The sequence below is a fragment of the Euleptes europaea genome, chromosome 13, assembly GCF_029931775.1.
Source record: "Euleptes europaea isolate rEulEur1 chromosome 13, rEulEur1.hap1, whole genome shotgun sequence".
NCBI lineage: Eukaryota > Metazoa > Chordata > Lepidosauria > Squamata > Sphaerodactylidae > Euleptes > Euleptes europaea.
Genome location: NC_079324.1, coordinates 49,400,971 through 49,426,434, shown reverse-complemented (window position 1 = coordinate 49,426,434; position 25,464 = coordinate 49,400,971). Strand labels below are relative to the sequence as shown.

The window sequence follows — 25,464 nt, the reverse complement described above, 5'->3', positions numbered from 1 at the left end:
ACTCACTAGATTGTGGTCACCTGCACAATCTTTTCTTAAGTATTGAACTTGGGCAGTGGCCAAGTTATGCCCATCTGAAGCAGAAAATGCTTTGCATAGTTTTGATTGGCTGGGCGCCTGTAACATCATGAAGCTCCTCCCCTTCCCAACCCAAAGCAGTTTTTCAATTAAATCATTACTGTGTTTTTTTTTTAATTGGGTATAATCTGACTGCTGGGCTATCCACTAAATAAAGGGTGCTTTATATTTATTTATTTACTTCCTTACTTCAATTATACCCCACCTTCCCTGCAATGAGGACCCAAAGTGGTTCACATAATTCTCCTCGCCTCCATTTTATCCTCACAGTGAACGCTCTGAGGTAGGTTAAGCTGAAAGTGTGTGACTGGCCCACGGTCACCCAGCAAGCTTCCAAGGAAGCGTGGGGATTGGAACCCGGGTCTCCCAAATCCCAGTCCAACATTCTAACCACTGCAGCATGTTCCTTTCCTTTATTCTGTTCTTTATGCCCGCGGACCAACAGGTCATGAGCAAAACAAATTCAATAAATTCCATAATTCAAAAATAACCAAACATACAAAAATACAATATCTGAGCAGTACAGTTAAAAGGAAGTATCATTAAAAACCACAGATAAAAATTTTGCCACGGCGAGGGTTACTTTTGGATCAGTATCAGCCAATAGCTTTGCATCTATCTCTTGCCTTAGGGCAGGTCCCCACCTCTGAATGTATACAGGGATCCATTTGTTTCTGGGGAGATCGTGCTTTTTTACAGTTAACAAAAAAATGCCAAACAGCATCTGAACTCCCTGATCCACAATCACAAAATCGCTCGGAAAAGGGGACCCCGAAAACCTGCCTGCTAACTCCCCCAATGGCAGTGCATTTATTTAATCTAGCTTTGGAACCTCTGCAGCTTTAATTGCCTCTCTCTGCTGTCATTTGTGCAAATGGCCCTTTTATCAAACTAAACAAGCTGACCTCCAGAAGAACTGAGTAAGGTCCAAACAGGCAAAGAAATCTGGACTCATTGTTGAGGCAGCTACGTGTGTCGTTTCAGCAATGTGATCTTGGGCAGATGATGAGAGGGAGAGCATTTTGGCCATCTTCTGGTCACTAGGGGTGTGCGGAGGCGGCAGTAGTGAATTTCCTGCATTGTGCAGGGGGTTGGACTTGATGACCCTGGTGGTCCCTTCGAACTCTATGATTCTAAGAGTGAACATGGAGGGAAGCAGAGCACCAGTGCCAGGAACGAAGAAGAAGAAGAAGAGTTGGTTTTTATATGCCGACTTCCTCTACCACTTAAGGGAGAATCAAACCAGCTTACAATCACCTTCCCTTCCCCTCCCCACAACAGACACCCTGTGAGGTAGGTGAGGCTGAGAGAGTGTGACTAGCCCAAGGTCACCCAGCAGGCTTCATGTGGAGGAGTGGGGAATCAAACCCGGTTCTCCAGATCACTCCAAACCACTGCTCTTCACCACTACACCACGCTGGCTCTCTGTGTTGATTTCTGCCTGTCTGTCTGCACTGTCATTTGCCCTTTCCCATTCCCGATTTCTCTAACGCGGACCAGTTTCCGCCACAGAATGATTCTGTCCCGTGGGCCTGAGAGGCCCTTCAGGTTTTGACCTCGAACAACTCTTCCTCCTCAATTGGGCCTTTTCTCTCTCCTCCCAGCCTGACCCTTGGAAGACGCATATCTGGAAGGGCATCAATGGCACTCCAACCAAGAAGAGAGCCATCGGGTTTAAAAAGCTAGCCAAGTAAGTACACCGCCGGGCATGTCACGGGGCCTTCCTGGAGACGGAGCGGGACAGCCATCTGGCCATGACATTGCTTTGGGGGCATGCTGCTGCTCATCTTCCAACCAATGCAAGAGGCGTTATTATGTACAAGAACATAAGAAAAGTCATGCTGGATCAGACTAAGGCCCATCATCAGTCTGTCCACACAGTGGCCAACCAGGTGCCTCTAGGAAGCCCACAAACAAGACGACTGCAGCAACATTATCCTGCCTGTGTTTCAAAGCACTTAATATAATAGGCATGCTCCTCTGATCCTGGAGAGAATAGGTATTCATCATGACTAACATCCATTTTTACTAGTAGCAAAGAGAAGGCTAGAGAGCTATGCAACCCTCTTCTTGTTTGAAAACTACCAGGTGGGAGGCAAAACTAGGATCCGAACAAGGAAGATGGTGTACTTTCCCCTCACCTGGGCATCTCTATGGGGCAATGCTTATAAGCCTGCCACCAGTCACCACCAAAATGGCTTGCCTCCATCTTTAATTTCTGGGCATCCCAAAAACATCTGGCTGGCCCTTTTTAGGGGAAAAAGGATCCTGGGTTGAGTGCTCCCTTCAAGGCAAGCCATTAAGGCAATTCTGTTCTTTATCCAGGATTTGACAAATGAGTGACAGACCAGCCTATCAACTGCAATTAACCATAACCACAAAGAATGGGAAAGTTCATGGTTTGGGGCAGTCTTTACCTCTGAAGACCAGAGGCAGGGGTGGGGGAATGGCAGAGGGGGGGGCACCACTTCCTGTCTGGTTGAGCTTCCCAAGAGGCATCTGTCCATTGCAAGCACAAGACGGACCATCAGTCTGATCCTGCAGGGCTCTTTGTGCAATCGGTTGAAAACCAGAAGTGCCCGTCAGATTTCATTGGGACCACAACCTCTTGGGGAGTTTCTTTGGGGCATCATTGGCAGCTGCCTGGGTTTGCTCCAAAGATGTTATTATTCCTCAACCTGAGGAAAGGTTGAAAAAGCTGGGTATGTTTAGCCTGAAGAGGAGAAGACAGAGGGGATATGATAACCATCTTCAGGTACTTGAAGGGCTGTCATATAGAGGATGGTGCCAAGTTGTTTTCTGTTGCCCCAGAAGGTTGGACCAGAACCAACGGGTTGAAATTAAATCAAAAGAGTTTCCGTCTAGACATTAGGAAGAATTTTCTAACAGAGCGGTTCCTCAGTGGAACAGGCTTTCTCAGGAGGTGATGAGCTCTCTTTCCCTGGAGGTTTTAAAGCAGAGGCTAGATGACTATCTGTCAGCCATGCTGATTCTATGACCTTAAGCAGATCATTAGAGGGAGGGCATCTTGGCCATCTTCTGGGCATGAGGGGGTCATTGGGGATGTGTGGGGGAGGTAGTTGTGAATTTCCTGCATTGTGCAGGGGGTTGGACTAGATGACCCTGGTGTTCCAACTCTATGATTCTACAAGAGGAAATGCTTGGGAAGGTGAGTCAGTAGCCCAGAGAGCCAAGCAGTGACCACATTCTCCGCACGTTTCCAGATTGGGCTAATCATTCCAGCCCTAATCATCACTTCCTTCTTTTTGTTTGGAGTTCCATCTGCAAAGGGCAGGCCAAAGGTTTGCCAACCCACTCAGTGGTCTTGGGCCTTATTTTGCTGCCAGATGGGAGTGGAGACCTTTCATATAGTTTGACCTTTACATTATGGGTGCCCAGACTCCAGAAACCTCCCTCCATATAGATTGAAAGAAACCACAAGTGCCTCCTCCATGTCCTTCTCCAGGACTGAGCTAGAGCTCAGATGTGGAGGAAACTAATCTGGTCTCCTGGAATAGAGAGGAGCAACTGGCGGCTAATTACAGCCCCGTTCTTCCCATGCAGCAGAGGAAAGGGTATGGGAAAATATGTGAGCCTGATAGATGACCCTTTCCCTCCACTGTCCCCAGGGCAAAAGTGGGTTTTATTCCCCCATTAATCCAGCCTGCCTCTGGGCCGTTAGGCTTCTAAATCCACTCCGGGATAGGTGACAGAAGATGCCAAGAAAATCAAAGCAGGCTCTGGAGGCTCCAGCTGGGCTTCTCTTTCGATGGCTGTGTGCAGCCTGAAAAGGGAAGGGGAGTGCGAGAGGGAACTGGGGAGAAAGCAAGGCTCCAGCTGCTTTGCAGTCCTCTGTGGATGACTTTGGCAGGGCCCGTGATAAAAGTCAGTTTCATGCATTCACGGTTTGCTGTGACATCCGACTTAGCAAACTGCGGTTAGCATCTGAATCGGCAAAGTAGGGTTCGCACTTCCCTTCCAAACCAGAATCAGGAAACGTGGTTTGGAGCAGATTTCTGATTCTGGTTTGGGAGCCAGCTGCTAACCCTAGTTTGCCAGTCCAGGCAATTGGCACCCAATAGAAAACTGCGAAAGGGAAATGGTGCACGAGGGAAGAAAGGAGCCTGTGGCTATACAATGTCGCCTTATACAAAGTCAAACCATTGCCTAACCTGAACTGGCAGCAGCTGTGTCTCTCTTGACACCTTCTGCAGAGATCCTTTTTTTACTGAGGACACCAGGCACAGAACGTGGGGGCATCTGTGTGCAAAGCCACTGAGCTGTGGCCTCTTCCTTACAGGTTCGATACACCACTGTTGGTGTGTGCACATGTGTGCTGGCATCAGTGGGGGAAATGCTTCCACTGCAAAATGTACATAAACACCAGAGCTGCATGGATGAATCCAGTATAGTACATGAGCTCCAACACAACATGGCGGGGCCATTTGCAGAGGTTTTCCCGTTCAACTTTGTGGCTAGCCAGGAAGAAGAGAGTCACAGTCGTGTTACTGGCCCGACCACGTCGTTCTGGCACTTGTGCATATAACTGATACTACAGGAAGTGGTACCATTTTGCACATGAGATGGGATTGTCCCATAGGCTGAGAATTCCATTGGCCTGTTGTTGTGAATGATAACTGGACATGTTGCAAAAGGTCACTAATAGATATGGGTGCACAGATTTGAGCATCAACGTAACCAAGTGATGAGTCAGGACTTGGGAATGCCTGGGCAGAGGCCAGGGGCCCAAGCAATGTAAGGGGGCATATAAAGGACAAGGGCATTAAAGGAGGATCAGAGTCAGGTGGAAAGAGTACATTAACAAAAACAGAAGAGCTGCATCAGACCAAGTTTCCATCTAACTCCTCGTCTTTCTAGAGCCTTCTGTTTAGCTAGACTGAATGCTAACCCCTATATGGTTATGCAGGGAAGAATTTTGAATATACCATACCCAGACATGACTTGTCCTTGCTCTTCTGGCTCTATTGATTCATTTGCTCATGCCCTCTTGGAATGCCGCTTTTATGAGGAACTTCGATCACGTTATATCACTCCCCTTTTAACATATAAATCTAATTACTCTTGTGTCTGACATAATGCCTTTTTTTATTAAGCGACAGGGATCCCAAGGCTACATTGTCAGTGTCAAGATTTATTTCAGTCCTTATATCCCTCAAACATTAGATTTACACTGCTCAAGATCAATGGATCAAGGAGCTTCCAAGGGATAAAGAAAAGGAAAATTCCATCTAGTCCAACATCCAAATTATCCATCAGACACCTCTGGGAAGCCTACAAGCAGAGCATGACGGTAACAGCCCTCCTCTGCCTTTGGACCACCCGGTAACTGGCATTCAGAGGTATACTGCCTCTGAACATGGAGGTTCCACTTGGCCATCATTGATAGGCTTCTGCTCTGAAGCCATGGGAGCTGAAGCTGGCGCTCACCCAGCCTTTCTGCTATAGCTCATCTTTATGGCCATATTTGCACACAAATTACCATCTCAGAAGCTCTTTGGCACAGTGTATTATAAACTCTTCATTTTCTGAGTTAATAATTCAGTGATATTAACAGAGGCTGAGCCGGGCCAGACACAACCAGCAGCCCCGGTGTACGAAGCAGGAAGTAGGTGCGTGTGTGTGTTGCTTACTGTGCCCTCAATATTTAACCAAGCTCAGGAGCTCTCCTGCCATCTGCGATGCTGGAAACGGCCTTCAGTTCCGCAAATGGAGTCTGGGCACTGCAGAGGGCAAACGCGGCCAGAACTAATTCAAAACACGATGCATTAACCTTTACGCTAAGGAGCTGTATGCAAGTGGCATTCCAACCACCTCTTCACCTCTTGGAAAGCACTCATGAACTGCAGCAATGTGGCAATATTGCCAGAGGTTGATTTGAAGTTACGTTAACAGCCTGGTTAGAAGGTGAGTTTAGGCTCACATTTTATGCTTGATGAAGAAGAAGAGTTAGTTTTTATACCCCTCTTTTCTCTACCTTCAAGGAGCCTCAAAGCGGCTTACAATCTCCTTCCCTTCCTCTCCCCAAAACAGACACCTTGTGAGGAAGGTGGGGCTGAGAGAGTTCAAAGAGAACTGTGACTGGCCCAAGGTCACCCTGCAGGCTTCATGTGTAGGAGTGGGGAATCGAACCCGGTTCTCCAGATTAGAGTCCTCTGCTCTTAACCACTACACCATGCTGGCTCTTAAACACACTGGATCAGAGCAAAGCCCATTAAGAGCAGTTTCTGAAGGGGGCCCCTGGCCAGCCAGGTGCCCATAAGGCAAAAATCCTTCAGCAAATGGTATTCGTTGGTACTCTGCATCTGATCATGGAGGTTCCATTTAGCTCTTGTGACATAGCCACTGATGGGCCTCTTGTCCGTTAATGTATCTAATCCCCTTTTTACAACCACCAAGACCAGGGCCAGTCAGTACAGTGAATTCTTTAAATTCTGCACTGTGCCAAGAAGTTTTTTTTTTCTTATGCCTGTCCTGAATTTTCTACACTCCTCCAGTTCACTGAGCGAATGCCGGCTGATCGTTCCTGTTTTGGCTTCTTCCTTGGTCAATACGGCCCATATTTATCGAAACCGAAATTCCCCAGCAGAATCAGAATATAAATAGGTTGTTAGTAAGAAAACAACTGGGCTCACGCCTTGGAGTCGGTGAATGTTATCCGCTGAGTGTCTTTTTTGGTCAAGGAGTCAACTTTGTTCCCCTCCCCCCCTTTCTCCTAGAGCGGTGAAGTTTTCCGCCAAGTTGATGGGGCAGGCAATGGCGAAGAGAGTGAAGGCCACCATCCTGTACGCCACGGAAACAGGAAAGTCCCAGGTCTATGCAAAAACCCTGTGCGAAATCTTCAAGCATGCCTTTGATGCCAAGGTAGGCTCCTGGACTGCATGAGTTTGGATGCACGGGGACAGGGGAGCCATCTCCAACCCCTAGCAAAGGGCTGAATAGAAATGGCCATCCTTTGAGGTGCAGCCACACAATCTTTGTAAAACAAGCTGGACACTTTTAAAGTTCCCTCCCACCTTCAGTACAAACATACTTCTTTCAAACTTTTGGGGAGGGGGGAGATTCTGCATATCGGTAGCGAAAGCCAGCTGTGGACAGTGACTGTGTTGATTGGCGTTGCATCTAGCCCTGGATAAATGCAGGCAAAGGGTTAGGTTTAAAAGCTCAGGAAGCCAAATAAAATGAGAAACATACGTGCAAACCTCTGCTCCTGTTAAGGGAAAGTTGTTTTAAAAAGCACCCTAAAAGCTTGACTTGAACTGGAACTTAGCTCCTGGAACCTGCTGTCAAAGCCTGGAACATTTAACTGCATAATTGCTGAGCGCCAGCAATTGGGGTTACCTTGGCACACAATATTCACTTTGAGGCCAGTGGACAGAAGGAGAGAACGCACAGCCTGTTCTTCATTGTCTCTAACCCATGGCCTTTAGCAGGCATATCTAAGAAGAGCATTTCTTTCTCTTCCCTAAAGCCTTTGTGTTTACTCCTTGGCCTTTACTGCACAAAAGCCTTGTCAGATGGCTAGCATCTTACATGTGCATGCATGCACATGCATGCACAAATTCTCCTGCATTGCTGAATGTGTGTGTGTCAAGTGCCGTCAAGTCGCAGCCGACTGATGGTGACCCCAGCAATGGGCTTTCAAGGCAAGTGACTAAGCAGAGGTGGTTTGACGTTGCCATCCTCTCCAGAGTCTTCCTTGGGGGTCTCCCTTCCAAGTACCGATCCTGCTTAGCTTCTGAGATCTGACGAGATCAGGCTATACCATGCTGCCTCCCTTCCTGCATACAGAACTAAAAAGGAAATCTGGGTCCGTGTATATCAGCCTTTCTGAATGGTAACAAGAATGCCTCTGACCAGCCTTTCCATTTTTTGGCAGGTGACGTCAATGGATGAGTATGACATTGTCCACCTGGAGCATGAAACCCTCGTGCTGGTGGTCACAAGCACCTTTGGCAATGGAGACCCACCTGAGAATGGCGAGGTAGGAAGGGCTGGTTGCCTTCCTTTGCATATGGGGTCTGGCCCTTTCCTTTCATCAGCGGTAGGAGCCAAGAAGTATTCTACCCAGAGTGGTGTAGTGGTTAAGAGCAGTGGACTCTAATCTGATGAACTGGGTTGGTTTCCCCACTCCTCCACATGAAGCCTGCTGGGTGACCTTGGGCTAGTCACAGATCTCTCAGAACTCTCGCAGCCCCACTGACCTTTCAAGGTGCCTGTTGTGGGGAGGGGAAGGGAAGGCGATTGTAAGCAGCTTTGAGACTCCTTAAAGGTAGAGAAAAGCAGGGAATAAAAACCAACTGTTCTTCTAGTAACCATCGGCTTTGGAATCCCACAGTCATTCGTCTCTTGAACAGTGGTGGTACCTTTCACCACATTTTTCTCTCTGGTGGTGGTTCTCCCGGCCTCTCCTGCTTCAGTTGCTGGAGAACCTTCTAGCTGGAGATGTCAGGGATTGAACCTAGGACCTTCTGCATGCAAGGCACATGCTTTGCCATTGAGCCACAAGCCTCTTGGGGTGACAGCTGGGGAGGATGTCTTGTCATTTTCGAGCAACTACAAACTCTTTGCCCTGCCTTCCCAATCAGCTGTATGACCAGGTTGTTAAAAGGATGGGTGGGGTGATGAAGGAACTCATCCCAAAGCGGGGAGGGGGGATAAAGCAAAGACCTCATGTTGAGGATAGTTGCCCAGGGCTGAGCCATTAGCATTATGCAGTGCTTTCCTCCGTACTGTTCCCTCAATGTTTCCCTGACTTTGGCCTTTTATGCATTCTCAGTTTCCTTGCATCTAACCTCCTGTTTCTTCAGGGGGAGTTCAGTTCTGCACACATTTTGCTCCCTCTGGTGGTCAATTCAACATCACACAGCTTTGAATGAAGTGTTTCTTCCTGCAGTTTAAATCAGCAGCTTTTTGTGCTTGATAAAAAATAATGTTATATCGAATTGACCACTAGAGGGAGCAAAATGCATGCAGAACTGGGGGGAAAACAGGCACAAGGAAACTGAGAATGCATAAAAGCCCTTTGTGTCATTTGATCTCTCTCTCTCATTTCACTTCTCAGAAATTTGGCTGTGCTCTGATGGAAATGAGGAATCCGAACTCCAACCTGGAAGAGAGGAAGTAAGTATGACCAGGCAAGGTCCCTTCAGGAGTCTGCGTTCACCATACTTGCTGCCAGTGGGTATGCCAGTCCACACAAATGCTGTTGGAAATCCCAATTTGTCCAGGGGTGGGTGGAAGGGGTCAACTCTCTTGGTAACCCACAAACAACAGGCAGTGCAATACACCCTCTCTGGGTTGGTCTCTATCCATTGGAGAGATTGACTTCAGTCTCACAACCCCTCCGTTTGTATAGGCTTGATAGGCTGTCAAGTAGGGTTGCCAACCTCCAGGTGGTGGCAGAAGATCTCCTGCTATTACAACTGATCACCAGCCGATAGAGATCAGTTCACCTGGAGAAAATGGCCACTTTGGCAATTGGGCTGTACAGCATTGAAGTCCCTCCCCTCCCCAAACCCCACCCTCCTCAAAACGTCCCGCTGGTGGCGAAGAGGGACCTGGCAACCCTAATGCGTGTGCATGTATAATGCAGTAGCCACTAAGGAGGTTTTTGTGTGCATGTATAAGGCAGTAGCCACTAAGGAACTGGGCTGTACAGCACTGAAGTCCCTCCCTCCCAAACCCTGCCCTCCTTAGGCTCCGCCCAAAAACCTCCCACCAGCGGAGAAGAGGGACCATGATACCTTACTGTCAAGGGTGTTTCCAGGTGGTGGTGGGAAGTGCTGTCAAGTCGCAGCAGACATACAACCCCATAGGGGTTTCAGGGCAAGGGATGAACAGAGGTGGTCTGCCATTGCCTGCCTCTGCGAAGCAACCTTGGTCTTCCATGGTGGTCTCCCATCCAAGCACTAACCAGGGCCAACCCTGCTTAGCTTCCAAGATCTGATGAGATCAGGCTACCCTGGGCCATCCAGAACAGGGCATGTTTCCAGGACATACCCCCAAATGACTAGTGGAGTCTACAGTTCATCTCCTGTGTGCCCTTATTAGGGCTCCATTTCCCATTTTTGTTATAGGCAAGTTATTTGCCTTCGTTAAAGGAGCACTAGTTTCCCTGCATGTTGGGGGGGGGGTGCGTTGTCTTTGCAAGCCGGCTGCCTAGAGCAGCCAGCCGCTGTGCTTATCCACAAGGCACACAACTACTTACCAGCTGATTGAATCATAAGACCTGGGCACTTCCTTGCAAGTGTTCTGTGCTGCCTTTCGTGCACGTACGTCAAATTAGGGTCGCCAGTTCTCCCAGAATTGCCCCTGATCTCCACACTACAGAGGTCAGTTACCCTGGAGGAAATTGCTTCAGAGGGCAACACCATAGAGGCATAAGGTACACCACAGAGTCTAGTGTTTCGGTCCTACTTGTTTTGTCCCTGTGTTGTTGCACGTTTGATGATCCCGGATTCAAAAAATTGAACGCGTGGCAAGGAGCCACTGCCCCTCTGCGCTCCTCCACCACACCGTCCCCCTGGGTGGACGTGAGGGGAAGCCGGTGGCAGGTGGAGGTGGCTACTGGCGGAAGGAGTCGCCATCGCTCTGCCTTCCCCCGAGTGGGGTGAGAGGACGCTGGCGGCAGGTGGAGGAGAGGGGGAGAGTGAGGGTGTGGGTGTGGGGTTCCAGGGGGTGGAAAGGTGCCATTGCTGCTGCTGCCATCGGGCTGGCCAGTGGCTTCTTCCAGCGGGGAGTTGACCCGGATGCTTAAACGCTCCGGCAAGCTCTCGCGTTTGCTGCACGGCTTACATTAAAGTCGCGACAAACCGAGAAGTGAAAAGCACAGGGAAGTTCTGGAAGTGGGTGGGTCGATCACGCAAGCTGGGGACGGCCATGCGTGTTGACTGGGGAGATTCGCGACATGCCCGGGAGATTCGCCGGACTAAACAGCCATGTGTTTTCGGCCTAGGAGAAGCAAAATTCCTAGAATGACAACACATTCCCCCTGAGCTCCCTCCCCCCTAACTCCACCCTCCCTATACTTCTAAGAATGTCCTGAGTTGGAGTTGGGCAACCCTAACCTCAAATGGACAATGATCTGCTAGAGAATGTACGAAGGATAAAGGTCCTCCGCAGAAGCAGGAATTCACATACAAGAGCTAGTCTTAATTTCTTTATCGTTATTGTCTCCATTCCACCCCCCAGGTGCTAGAGGCAATTTATAGACCATTATCACAATACAAACCCATTTTTAAAAAATGTCATCATAAAATAATCTCATGTTACAAGAGTGGCGGCAAAAAAAAAAAACAATTTACTTACACTGAAACAGCAGTGCTATCAAGAAATGTTGTAGCCACCCCAGAACAATAGCAGCGACGAAATCAAGTGCAAACTAGCAACAGTAAAAGCAGATGTTTAAAATGTGCAGGGGCGTAAAAAGAATTCAACTCACTTGCATGCCATCTAAATAAAACATTATCAACAGAGAACCCGGGTAAACAAAATATATCTTTAGATCGCGCTGGGAACTTGGCACACTCTGCGCTCGCCGAATGCCTGTGGGGAGGATGTTCTGTAATTAGAATTATTTGAACAAATAAATATTTGCTCACTTAGGGCCAAACACATTCTGTGTCATTCTGCCATTCTTTCCCCCCACTACTGATTTTCTCCTCCCCGCCCCATGCGATGCAATTGCAGCAGGCTTCAAGAATGAGCAGAGAACAAAAGGGAGCTGCCTTTCCCTGACAATCTGTTATCGTCCCCCACCCCCATGAGGGAAAAGGAGCAGGGACCTTGTATCTTTCACCCTTTGGGATGACCCCAAGTAACAGTCCAAAATCCTTGTTCAGCACAGTCAGCAGACCTTCCATCAGCTCTTCAGAATTGGATGTAGCCATGAGTATAGAATCATAGAATCATAGAGTTGGAACCACCAGGGTCATCTAGTCCAACCCCCTGCACAATGCAGGAAATTCACAACTACCTCCCCCACACACACACCCAGTGACCCCTACTCCATGCCCAGAAGATGGCCAAGATGCCTTCCCTCTCATGGTCTGCCATCTGCATTGCTGACAGATGGCCTCTGCTTAAAAACCTCCAGGGAAGGAGAGCTTACTACCTCCCGAGGAAGCCTGTTCCACTGAGGAATAGCTCTAACTGTTAGAAAATTCTTTCTAATGTCTAGACGGAAACTCTTTTGATTTAATTTCAACCCGTTGGTTCTGGTCTGACCTTCTGGGGCAACACAAAACAACCTGTATACGACAGCCCTTCAAGTATTTGAAGATGGTTATCATATCCCCTCTCAGTCTTCTCCTCTGCAGGCTAAACATACCCAGCTCCTTCAATCTTTCCTCATAGGACTTGGTCTCCAAACCCCATACCATCTTTGTTGCCCTCCTCTGGACACAGGGGAAGCGTGGATACTAAAACCATGGCCCGTTTGCAACAGTGCTTCAGGCAGAAAAGGAGCAGGGGCAAGAGAGAGCTGGTGTAGCATCGTGGTTAAGAACACCCCATGTCGAATCTCACCTTCGCCAGAATTCACCGGGTGACCGTACACAGTCCACTTCCAGCCCTTTGTGGCAATACGGAGGATACCTTGCAGAGAGCCAGCATGGTGTGGTGGTTAAGTGTGGTGGACTCTAATTTGGAGAACAGGGTTTGATTTCCCCACTCCTCCACATGGGCGGTGGACACTAATCTGGTAAACTGGGTTGGTTTCCCCACTCCTTGGGCTAGTCACAGTTCCCTCTGAACTCTCTCAGCCCCACCTACAAGATGCCTGTTGTGGGGAGAGGAAAGGAAGGATATTGTAAGCTGCTTCGATTCTCCTTAAAAGGTAGAGTAAATCGGCATATAAAAACCAACTCCTACTCTTCTTCTTTTTCTTCTTCTTCTTCTTCTATTTGCAAGAAGATAATGTAGTATCTGAAATGCTTTGAACATGTGGAATGCTCTATAAATTATTAGTTTGAACTCACCTTTCAATCTTACCCCACTCACTGCCTGAGACCCTTTTCCGTAGGTTGTTTTAAGGTGAGCAAGTACATCCCACATCCACTAGGTGTCAGGGTTTCACATCCTTCTTGTCTGCAATTGACTCGGCTGTCATGGGCCGGCTCCCACATCGATGCCCTGTGTGAACATCTTACAGACCAAGCAAGGGGGTAAATGTTTCCAGACAGGGAAATCAAAATGCTCAGCCGCAGTCAGAATGAGTTGTGTGAAGTGTTCCTTGCCCGCCCCCCACCACCACATCGCCTTCCATTTCCTGACCCAGAGGTTCTCGTTCTGCTACTGTGCTGTTTGCAGGAGCTACAAGGTGCGTTTCAACAGCGTCTCTTCTTACTCGGATGCCCGGAAATCCTCCAGCGATGGACCAGAATCCCGGGACAACTTTGAGAGCACCGGGCCACTGGCCAATGTCAGGTGAGCAGGGAAGCGTCACTGGATTTAGGGAGATGTGCAGGCTTAGGAGCAACTCGGAAGGTGGAGGCATGAATTTCTCGAGTGGAGAAATCTTCTTGCTCCAGCTGTGGGGTCAGAGGTTTCCTTTCCTGCTCATGGCCCGCAGTCTTGGCAAATGGTAGCCCTCGTCGGCTTCACATCACCCCCAGCCACCTTTCTCTGGCCTGCTTGCAGATTCTCCGTCTTTGGCCTGGGGTCACGTGTCTACCCCCACTTCTGCGCCTTTGCCCGTGCCGTGGACACTCTCTTGGAGGAGCTGGGAGGGGAACGCATTCTGAAGATGGGAGAGGGGGACGAGCTGTGCGGGCAAGAGGAATTCTTCAGGACCTGGGCCAAGAAGGTCTTCAAGGTAACCTGCTTCCTTTTTGGGCTGTGGGGCTTGGAGGGAGGGGACCCCAGCCGGGCAAACCTGCCGGAGTCAGATTCATTGCGGTTGCTTCAGTCAGTGGGTTCCCTACACAAGTTGCTATTGTCTTAATGGTGTCATTAAGGTGGTTTTATTTATTTATTTATTTATTTATTTTACGGTTTATAGCCTGCCCGCCCTGGCCAAGGCCAGGCTCAGGGTGGGTAACAGAAAAAAGAGGGGAATAAAACCCAACTTAGAAAACAGAAGCTGGGTACCCAAGGTACATATACATGCCTGGTTTGATTTAAACTGTTTGTTTATGTATATATTTCTGTAAATGTGTGCAGGTGTGACATGGGTTTTAATTGACCACTGATGAAGGCCAAATAGGCCGAAACGCGTCTGGCATGTGGTTAGAGACATCAACCTCAGGAAATGCCATTGTGCTATTTTAACGATTTTTAACCATTTTAATCTAGACATAGCGTTTCCAATAAATTATATATATATATAATTCTACCCAACCTTGGGTACCCAGCTTCAAGGCAGGTAACGTCATTTAAAATACATCAATAATATCAACAATAAAATTAATAATAATTTCTAAATTTAAAACAGTAAAAAAAACCAAATGAAAAGCCTTAAAACTCCAGATGGCGCCAAATTTCCACCCATAGTGCCCAGAATAGGCGGCAGGTTACCACCACCCCCATTAACAAAAGCAGCATAGAAATGAAGGGGGGTAGGGAGGCCAGCAAAAGGTGATAACCCGCAGCTGTCCTCAACTGTAGGCCTGGTGGAAAAGCTCCGTCTTCCAGGCCCTGCGAACTCTTTAAGGTCCCGCAGGGCCCTGATGTCACCAGACAAAGTGTTCCACCAGCTGCACGCTCTTGGTTTTGTTTTGCTTTGCCATTTTGTCATTTCAATTCTGGGATTGGATCCAGCCCCCCCCCCCATTCGTATAGATACCGGGGAACTCTGGCTCAGTGGTACCTCCCTCGCTTTGCACGCCGAAGGTGCCCGGATGAATCCTCGGCATCCTCCAGTTAAAAGATCTCAGCTAGCAGAGGCTGAGAGAGGACTTTCTCTGCCTGAGGCTCTGGGGAGCAGCTTCCAGCCTCGGCAAGCAGCGCAGCTCCCAGGGTTCACCTGCGCCTGCTGCCTCGCCTCGCTGCAATGGTTGCGCAGTGGCCGGTGCTTTCCCGACTTGTGATTCTGCACATGGTTTGATTCAACAATGTGTAGAGTTTCATTAGAATTAAACAACCATAATAGAATAATACCAAGGACATAAATTTAACAACCAAGTCACAATGTGACACAATAGTACAATTATTTCCATATGCATCCACTTCTTCATCAGAAGATTCTCATGTTCAGTTGAAACAGGATAAATTCTACCGGAGACCTGTAAAGGAATACGAAGAGAATATTATGCATGGACATGTACTTTTGATATGTTAAATAACTGGATACTTACCTGACAGTGCATGCATGGAATTGTATTACCTCTGTGGTCATTCACATCAATCTATAATTGAAGAAAGCGCATTTATCCCATTTTTGCTTGAAGATAAAAAAAACCTGCTGTTTCCTACGAGGTAGCTAAATTTTGCTGGAAGGCCATTACTAAAAGGAATGTTCAAAATAAAAAAGGGTTATATTATTAGTGATTCATCAGATGATGAGTGACAGGTGAAATAATGTACAATGTATAATGTGCAATGTTGATTTGGTACCTTATTATGCTGATAATGTATTTAATCAGTTTATTTTAGGCCATGTTATTTTTATTTTTATTTTTTCCTTCTATTTTTAATTAATGTTGTATAGGTACCTGTATTGCCCTGACCTGGATGGCCCAGGCTAGCCTGATCTCGTCAGATCTCAGAAGCTAAGCAGGGTCAGCCCTGGTTAGTATTTGGATGGGAGACCACCAAGGAAGACCAGGGTTGCTGTGCAGAGGAAGGCACTGGCAAACCACTTCTGTTAGTCTCTTGCCATGAAAACCCCCCAAAAAGGGGTCGCCATAAGTCGGCTGCAACTTGACGGCACTTTACACACACACACAGGTACCTGTATTGCTTTGTTATTTTATGCTGGCCGATGGCCGTAACAATAAATATATGCATCCACTTAGGGTGACATGCCCTAAGTGGATGCATATAGAAACAATTGTACTATTGTGTCACACGTGACTTTGTTGTCAAATTTATGTCCTTGGTATTATTCTATTATTATAGTATTAAAGGTAAAGGTCCCCTGTGCAAGCACTCCTGACCCATGGGGTGACATCACATCCCTACGTTTACTAGGCAGACTTTGTGTACGGGGTGGTTTGCCAGTGCCTTCCCCAGTCATCTTCCCTTTACCCCCAGCAAGCTGGGTCCTCATTTTACCAACCTCGGAAGAATGGAAGGCTGAGTCAACCTTGAGCCGGCTACCTGAAACCAACTTCTGTCGGGATCGAACTCAGGTCGTGAGCAGAGCTTGGACTGCAGTACTGCAGCTTATCACTCTGTGCCACGGGGCTCCTTATTGTAGTATTATGGTTGTTTAATTCTGATGAAACTCTACACATTGTTGAATTTGCCTGGGTTGCTTTGTTTTTGATAGTATTGTACATTAAGCAGCTGAAGTTTCACTCCCTTTTTTGACTGCGCACGGTTTGAGGCATGTGTGCAAGGGGGCTCCCATTTCCCCCCCTTGCCCCCCCTATCTTGAGAACCTGGTGTGTGCTGCAGGCAGCGTGTGACGTGTTCTGCGTGGGGGACGACGTGAACATTGAGAAGGCCAACAACTCCCTCATCACCAATGACCGGAGCTGGAAGAGGAGCAAATTCCGCCTGACTTACGTAGCCGAGGCCCCGGAACTAACGCAAGGTATCGGGAGGGCTCGCATGAAATCCAGGCGGGGCGCCATGAAAAGCTGTCTTCCGTGACCTGAGTAAATTTATGCAGATGTTCGCCAATAGTTTTGCTTCATTTATTCTAGCTTTGCTACTCACGAGGAACCGAGCAGGGCAGTGAAACGCCTCTCGTAAATCCCACTCGACCCTCGTTCCCCTTCCCTGTGCAGAGGCTGTCCCTAGACATTGCCTGTACAGTCTTGAGTCACCTCACAAAGTGATAAGGACTAGTAACATGCTTTGAAAAAAGCAAGAGAGCCAACGTGGTATAGTGGTTAAAAGCAGTAGTTTGGAGCAATGGACTCGCCTCTGGAGAACCGGGTTTGATTCCCCACTCCTCCACATGAGCGGTAAACCGGGTTGGTTTCCCCACTCCTACAGGTGAAGCCAGCTGGGTGACCTTGGGCCAGTCACAGCTCTCTTAGAGCTCTCTCAGCCCCACCTACCTCACAGGGTGTCTGTTGTGGGGCGGGAATAAGTTGGCTACCTGAAACCAACTTCTGTCGGGATCGAACTCAGGTCGTGAGCAGAGCTTGGACTGCAGCACAGCAGCTTACCACTTTGCGCCACGGGGCTCATAATCTAAGAATAGCAGAGCTGGTGTGTTGTTGTTTTTTAAGTTGTCCTCATTGACGACCCTAAAATTCTGGGACTCAAAAGAAATCAGGAAATGGGTAGGTGACAGGGAAGCGGAGCAAGATATATTGCAGATACAACAAGCACAGTTTTTAAAGTGGTATCCCCTATTTAAACGGAGCAAAGCCCCCTCTAATTACCGTAAGGAGTTGGTGGATCCTGAAAAGAGGAGAGCCTTCACAGGGGCCCAGTTACAGGTGTTTCCATCAGAAGTTATTCAAGGTAGATATGGTCGTATTCCATATGGCCAACAGTTTTGCCCCTGTTCTGCTGGCCAGGTAGAAGACCTGCCACATGTTGTTTTCCACTGCCCTGTACACCACGACATAACCTAGATTGATCCAGTGCGTACCACAGGTGCTGGTCTCAGAAGAAGCGTGAGCAAGATTCTTGCTGGTTGATGTAAATTTATCTATTACACAGAGAGTGCTTCATTGAAGCCCGGCCCTTTTAAATCTTCATGGGGGAAAAAATCTTAGATGAGAAATTGTCATTGTTGGGCTTCTCGCAGGATATGTTATTAGATCTTGGGGAAACTGACGCTTTCACCAAAATTAAAAAGCGCGTTAAGGAGCTTGATTATAACAGCTCTATTACTTGTGCTCGCTGCGTTTGTTCATCTCAGTTTTTCGGAATACAACCACCATGCGGTTTGTCCGCTTATACTTATTATTTGCCAACTCCTCGCCTTTCTAGAGCCTTCTGTTTAGTTACACTGAATGCTAACCCCTCTATGGTTATGCAGGGAAGAATTTTGAATATACCATACCCAGACAGGACCTGTCCTAGCTCTTTTGGCTCTATCGATTCATTAGCTCATGCCCTCTTGGACTGCCACTTTTATGAGGAACTTCAATCACGTTATATCTCTCCCCTTTTAACATATAAATCTAATGCCTCTGTCTCTGACATAATGCCTTTTTTATTAAGCAACGGGGATCCCAAGGTGACATTGTCAGTGGCAAGATTTATTTCAGTCCTTATATCCCTCAAACATTAGATTTATGCTGCTCAAGATCAGTGGATCAAGGAGCTTCTAAGGGATAAAGGAAAAGAAAGGATTGCACAGAGAGTAGCCTCTTTTTTCATTATAGCGTTTAAACTAAGGAAAAGTTTTAATAGGCCTGATACAGGTAATATAATGGCTTGATATAGTCCACAATATCCTGGTAAATGATTTTCATGGGGGGGGGGGGTTATTGTTTTATTTCAATGTGTAGTAGTAGACGTTATTGTGATATTGGATCAATATAGCTGTGGGTTGAATTTTATTTATTTTATTGGATTGTTAAGGTCTGTGACCACAACATGAATAAATCTGATTGATTGATAAGTGTCCAAAGTGCATTTCTAGTCCACATATCAGGAAGAGCCTGTTTCTAAAAAAAAAACCTCTTTTCATCCCCAGGTTTATCCAGCATCCATAAAAAACGAGTCTTCGCAGCCCGGTTGCTATCGCGTCAGAATTTACAAAGCCCCAAGTCCAGGTAGGAACTGCAGCCCGGCCAACTTGCCCTCAAGTGGTCAAGATTTATCACAGTACGGTGCTGGTAGATAAGGACCCCCCAGGTTGAAGACTCTCCCCCCTTACCTAACCCCACACACGTATATCTGTATGGAGAACTTCTAGGAAATGTCTGAATTGTGGATGGCGCTGACACTGGAACCGAGCTTAAAGGCTTTCAAGCAGTTTTCAACCTTGACTTCATTATCTGGGGCTCTTTCTGTTTGCAGAGTATGCTAACTACGCAGAAAAGTGTCAGACTCACTGATTAAAGATCAAGTTGCCTTTATTGAAGGAACTACATTTTAGGATAGGAAAGCTGAGAGACAGAGCCTCTAGCTGTCTATCTAGCTAAGGAGGGAGGGAGAGGGTAGAATAAGGAGGAAATTGTCCCCTAAGAATATCAGTCTAAGGACAGACAAGAGGTCTAAAAAGGGTGGAAAGGTCTCCAGCCTTACAGCCCTAACTAGCTGACTACTTACTCTGTTCTCTGGGGAAATATGGTGATGGTAGACCTGGAGAAAGGAAGGAAAGAAGACCTGGAGGGAGGGAGGAAAGAAGAATGCAGGAGGCTAATGTCAGCCATTCCAAAGCAAGAGCCTCCAAGAGGGGCTGTGGCTCAGTGGTAGAGCTCAGTGGTAGAGCCTCTGGGCTGTGGCTCAGTGGTAGAGCCTCTGTTTGGCATGCAGAAGGTCCCAGGTTCAATCTGCGGCACCTCCAGTTAAAGTGATTAGGCAAGTAGTTGATGTGAAAGGCCTCTACCTGAGACCCTAAAGAGCTGCTGCCGGTCTGAGTAGACAATAGTGACTTTGATGGACCAAGAGTCTGATTCAGTATAAGGCAGCTTCATGTGTTCATGTGTCTTCTTCTCAGTTCCTTTGCACGCTAGACATTGCAACTCTTCCAACACTTTCTTGTCAGACAGTTCTGAACCGAGGCAGATCAGGCTTTCCATTTTATAAACATCCCTTATTCAAGAAGGAGGCTATTCCAACAATCCTTTTAGTTTCTGGTGGCCACGGCTTTTGTTTGTTGTTGTTTTGTGCCGGCAAGTCTCAGCTGACTTATGGCGACCCCACAGGGTTTTCAAGGCAAGAGACATTCAGAGGTGGTTTGCCGTCACCTGCCTCCACGTCATGTCCCTGGTGTTCCTGGTAGGTCCCTCATCCAAATACTAACCAGGGCTAACCCTGCTTAGCTTCTTAGGTCCAACGAGATCAGGCTAGCCTGGGGCCATCCAGGTCAAGGCATGGCTTTTGTAGGTAGCAAGATAGCTCTTTGGAAAAGGAGAGCACACTTTAAAACCTTCCCTCTCCTTCCAGCCGCTCCACAATCTTCCTGCGGCTTCACACCAATGGGGAGCAGGGGCTACGTTACCTCCCTGGAGATCACCTGGGTGTGTTTCCGGGCAACCATGAAGAGCTGGTCAATGCCTTGATCGAACGGCTTGAAGATGCGCCTCCCGCCAATGAACTGGTGAAGGTGGAACTCTTGGAAGAAAGAAGTACAGCTTTAGGTAACGTGGGATACTTGAATTTGCCTCCTTTTAATCCAGGGATGGGGAACGTCAGGCCCGCGGGCCCTCACACCTGGGAGGAGGGAGAAGACCTGGGGGAGCAGAGGCACCCTCCAAGCCTTCTTTGCATAGCATCCCCTAGGGTTGCCAACCTCCAAGTGGTGGCTGGACATCTCCTGCTATTACAACTGATCTCCAGCCAATAGAGATCAGCTCCCCTGGAGAAAATGGCCACTTTGGCCATTGGGCTCTATGGCTATGCAGTCTTCCTCCCCAAACCCCACCCTCCTCAGGCTCCACCCTCTAAACCTGAAGAGGACCTGGCAACTCTAGCTTCTTCCACCCCCACCAGGAGATCTACGCCCGGTATGGCCCCCGAACGATGTTATAAATATGCAAATAGCCCTTGGCAGAAAGCACAACGATCGCGCAAAAGGCACGATCGGGTGGGGTGGGGTGTGGGGGGAAGAAACCGCCGCCGCGCAGAAGGCGCAATTGGGTGGGGTGGGGAAGAAGCTGCCACCACCGCCGCGCAGAAGGTGCAATCGGGTGGGGTGGGGGGGAGAAGGCTGGACAGCCCGCCCATCAGCTGGCCGGCGGGAGCGCGCTGGGAGAGGGCCTGGCAGGCGAATTACCGTATTGACCCGAGTATAAGCCGAGGTGAGTTTTTTAAGCCAAAAATCATGGCTAAAAAACTCGGCTTATACTCGAGTATATACGGTACCCCAAATTCAGTTACATGACCCCATATAGGGTCGCAACTACAGTTTAAGAAGCTTTGATCTTGAGAATGACCTGGGTTCTATCTTGGCAGGTGTCATCAGCAACTGGACAGAAGAGAACCGTATTCCGCCCTGCACCATCTTCCAGGCCTTCAAATACTACCTGGACATCACCACCCCTCCCACCCCCCTCCTGTTACAGCAGTTTGCCTTGCTGGCCACCGACGAGGATGACAAGACGCGCCTCCAGGTTCTTAGCAAAGTAAGCTGAAAGGGTGGGGTTTGTCAGTATGCAGCATTCCCCTCCCCTCATTGACACATTCCTCACAGTTGCAGGGTGGCTGCGGAGAACCATTTTACCTCACGTTCTGAGTGTGTGTGTGTGTGTGTAAAGTGCTGTCAAGTCGCAGCTGACTTATGGTGACCCCTTATGGGGTTTTCAAAGGCAAGAGACTAACAGAGGTGGTTTTGCCAGTGCCGTCCTCTGCATAGCGACCCTAGTTTTCCTTGGTGGTCTCCCATCCAAATACTAACCAGGGCCGACCCTGCTTAGCTTCTGAGATCTGACGAGACAGTTAGAGTGGTTCCTCAGTGGAACAGGCTTCCTCGGGAGGTGGTAAGCTCTCTTTCCCTGGAGGTTTTTAAGAAGAGGTTAGATGGCCATCTGTCAGCAATGCTGATTCTATGACCTTAAGCAGATGATGAGAGGGAGGGCATCTAGGCCATCTTCTGGCCATGGAGTAGGGGTCACTGGGGGTGTAGGGGGGAAGTAGTTGTGAAATTCCTGCTTTGTGAAGGAGGTTGGACTAGATGACCCTGGTGGTTCCTTCCAAATGTATGATTCTTTTAGTATAGTATATAAAAATTTTTATTTTTTCCCAAAATCATTTCATATTCCATTATACATAGCCATTGATTAATTATATTGTAACAGTATTTTCTTATCTTATAAAATGTAACTTTCTTTAACTTCCCCTCTCCCCTCCTCTATCTCTTTATTATCATTGTTGCTCTCTTTGTAATTATTGTCTAATTCTATTATAACAAATCATCCATATCCCCTACAACAAAGCAGAATTAGATCAAAATAAATTTCTTAATATCACAGTTAAGTTCATTCAAATAGTAATTTGTCCATGCCTCCCATTCAGTTGCAAATTCATTATCGTCTTTTTGATTTATTGATGCTGTAAGTTTTGCCATTTCAACTAGTTCCATCATTTTTTCTATCCACTCTGATTTATTTGGTATCTCAGCCATTTTCCATCTCCTAGCATATACCAATCTGGCGGCTGTGGTGGCGTACATCAAAAAAGATCTCTGGGTCACTATGGTATCTGGTATTATACTTAACAGCATCATTTCTGGTGTCTTGGGAATATTTTGTTGTAATATCAACCTTAATTCATTGTAAATCATATCCCAAAAGTTCTTAGCCTTCTCACAAAGCCACCAAATATGATGAAATGAACCCACTTCTTCTTGACATTTCCAACAATTTGGTGACATATTTCCATACATTTTGGCTAATTTCTTTGGTGTTAAATACCATCTGTAGATCATTTTATATATATTCTCTCTCAATGATTGAGAACAGATATATTTCATGTCTTTTGACCAGAGTCTTTCATATTCATTTGACCAGAGTCTACATATTCATTTATGTAGATGAATATCATGTCCCAGAGTTTGCACCCAAGTTATCATTGTTGGTTTAACGAGGTCTTGTTCCATATGCAAAGTCAATAACATCTTATACATTTTTGATATTAAGTGTTCATTATTATCCAGCAACATTCGCTGAAAGAGTGATTTATCTTTTACAAAACCTAACTTCATATCTTGCATAACTGTATGATTCTATGAGATCAGGCTATACTGTGCTGCCTTCCCTCCCCCTCATATTCTACAACACACTAAATCACATATCTGCCCTTGGCCAAATGGTTGACATTGTGTAGAAATGATCATAGAAATAGGATCCAGGACAATGTTTCACTCTTGTGGGAGGAACTGGGCATTCCTTCCTCCAATGACAGCCATGCTTGACAACACTGTAAATGCTCGTTTGGGCCTTCCCTCGTGCTTCTGGCGGACTGTTGGCCTTTTTATTTCTTTGAAGCAGCTCTGCTTGCATGAGGAGAGAGGAACCTAACTGAACTTGAAGTGTTCAGCTGATTTGATTGTTTAGATTGACTGGTTTTTATGCACTTTTGATTGAATAGGAATATGCCTGTATCATGTTGGTCCCGCTGACGCCTTTTTTGGTGCCCACCAAGTGTTTTGGGGAAGTGGGCGGAGCCAAGTAGGGCTTTTGCTCAGCAAGACTTCGGACTGTGATTTGATTGGCTGTGTCGATTTTTTAAAACGCTTCAGTAGCAGCTGCCACCACGGCACAAGGCTCTATACTGTGTTACTGAAGTTAAGCTGTAGCATAAAAGCTCAGAGTGGCATAACTGGTTCTCCTTCCATTTTATCCTCATAATTACTCCATGGAGTGGGTTAGGCTGGAACACCAAGACTGGCCAGAGGTCACCCAGTGAAGGGTTGCCAACCACCAGGTACTGAAATCCCTAAGGAAATCAATCTCAGTACACAGCCACTGAACGTTTCAAATATATGCAACTTTTAGTTATAATGCAGTATGAAACATCAATATGCGTAACACTATCTCAATTACAAGTTCTGAACAACAAAAAGCCTAAATATGTTGATAATATGAGGCTTCACAATTCAATATAACAAAATTAATACACATATTTCAGAACATTAGAACCCCAGGGAATTATTCATACGACCAGCTGTAAGAGTCCATAAGGATGCAGTAAGAGTCGCCGAAAGCCAGACTGTACTAGTCGAAAGCGCTCGATGTCGCGGTCAGCTGATTGTGCGCTGACTAATCCAGTCATCCGAATCCCGTTACTGCTGGATAACCAAAGCTTCAAACACTAGCTACACACAGCTATGCGTTATGAGTTGTAATTAAATGCAAGCACATGAAGGTAGTAACAAGTTCCCGGTTGTTTTTCCTTGTTTCGCTTTGAAGTTCAACTTGCTTCTTCAGACTGTGCAATTATTTCTGACTGCAATTTTGCAGTTCATAAGAATGACCCATAGTCCTTGTGTTTCAAATAGTATTTTCAAATAACCACCAGGTACTAGCTGGAGATCTCCTGCTATTACAACTGATCCCCAGCTGATAGAGATCAGGTGGCCCCTTGGCAATTGGACTCCATGGCATTGAAGTCCCTCCCCTCCCCAAACCCCACCCTCCTCAGGTTCTGCCCCCCAAAATCTCCCACTGGTGGTGAAGAGGGACCTGGCAACCCTACCCAGTGACCTGAGTACCACAGACAGGATTTGAACCTGAGTCTCCAACACTGTAACCCTTAAGCGCCACACTGGCACCTCTTCTTTCCTGTGCAGGGTCTGCAGGAGTTCGAGGAGTGGAAATGGTCCAAGAACCCCACCCTGGTCGAAGTTCTGGAAGAGTTTCCGTCGGTGCAGATGCCCTCGACTCTCCTCCTGACCCAGCTTCCGGTCCTTCAGCCTCGCTACTATTCCATTAGCTCCTCCCCTGACATGTGCCCTGACGAGGTCCACCTCACAGTGGCTGTGGTCTCCTATCACACCAGAGGTACTTCCCGCCATGTGTAGGCCTGAAAATCAAGTCCCCATCCAGGCCCAAGACCCTCTCAGCGGCAGTGAGCTCTTCTTTCCTTGGCTCCCCCCCCCGCCTTTTTTTTGCTGCCAAGTCAGAGCTGACTCATGGCGACTCCATAAGGTTTCAAGGCAAGAAACGTTCAGAAGTGGTTTTCCTTGGAGGTCTCTCATCTAAATACTTGCCAGGGTGTAGGATTGGCCCAAGGTCACCCAGGGCATTTCCTTGGGGATTCGAACCTGGGTTTCCCAGATCCTAGTCTGACACCTTAACCACTATACCACCATTTATTGACTATCCTCCCTAGTTCTCCCATCAGAACTTGTAGCCTCACCTCAGTAGCTCCTTTAAGTTCCTTCTGCCCTTTTCCTCAAGTCTCATTCTCCTTATTCCCTTCCATCTGGTTCTACTTTCTGAGTCAACTTTCTGCATAGGGTTGGGCAAAAAAGAAAAATCGGTAAATTTTGGGTTCGGGTTTATTGGGCCCGATTTTCTTTTGTAAACCCGGAATAAGCCGAATACCCATACCGGTAAAGGGGTATTTCGGCTTGTAATGGGCCTGATTGCAAGCATTCATGGGAAATTGAGTTTTTCCACTATTCTT

General features: G+C 47.3%; 1 protein-coding gene across 1 annotated transcript in view; it reads left to right on the top strand.

Moving 5' to 3' along the window:
• The window catches only part of NOS1 (nitric oxide synthase 1), a 92,486-nt gene that overhangs the window by 55,848 nt on the left and 11,174 nt on the right, over positions 1–25,464 (top strand). The window contains exons 12-22 of the mRNA XM_056859788.1: positions 1,683–1,768; positions 6,816–6,960; positions 7,976–8,080; positions 9,161–9,219; positions 13,408–13,524; positions 13,738–13,912; positions 16,657–16,795; positions 18,866–18,944; positions 20,284–20,477; positions 21,292–21,461; positions 24,626–24,836. Of these exons, the coding sequence (XP_056715766.1) occupies positions 1,683–1,768; positions 6,816–6,960; positions 7,976–8,080; positions 9,161–9,219; positions 13,408–13,524; positions 13,738–13,912; positions 16,657–16,795; positions 18,866–18,944; positions 20,284–20,477; positions 21,292–21,461; positions 24,626–24,836 (1,480 nt within the window). The remainder of the gene's footprint in view (positions 1–1,682; positions 1,769–6,815; positions 6,961–7,975; positions 8,081–9,160; positions 9,220–13,407; positions 13,525–13,737; positions 13,913–16,656; positions 16,796–18,865; positions 18,945–20,283; positions 20,478–21,291; positions 21,462–24,625; positions 24,837–25,464) is intronic.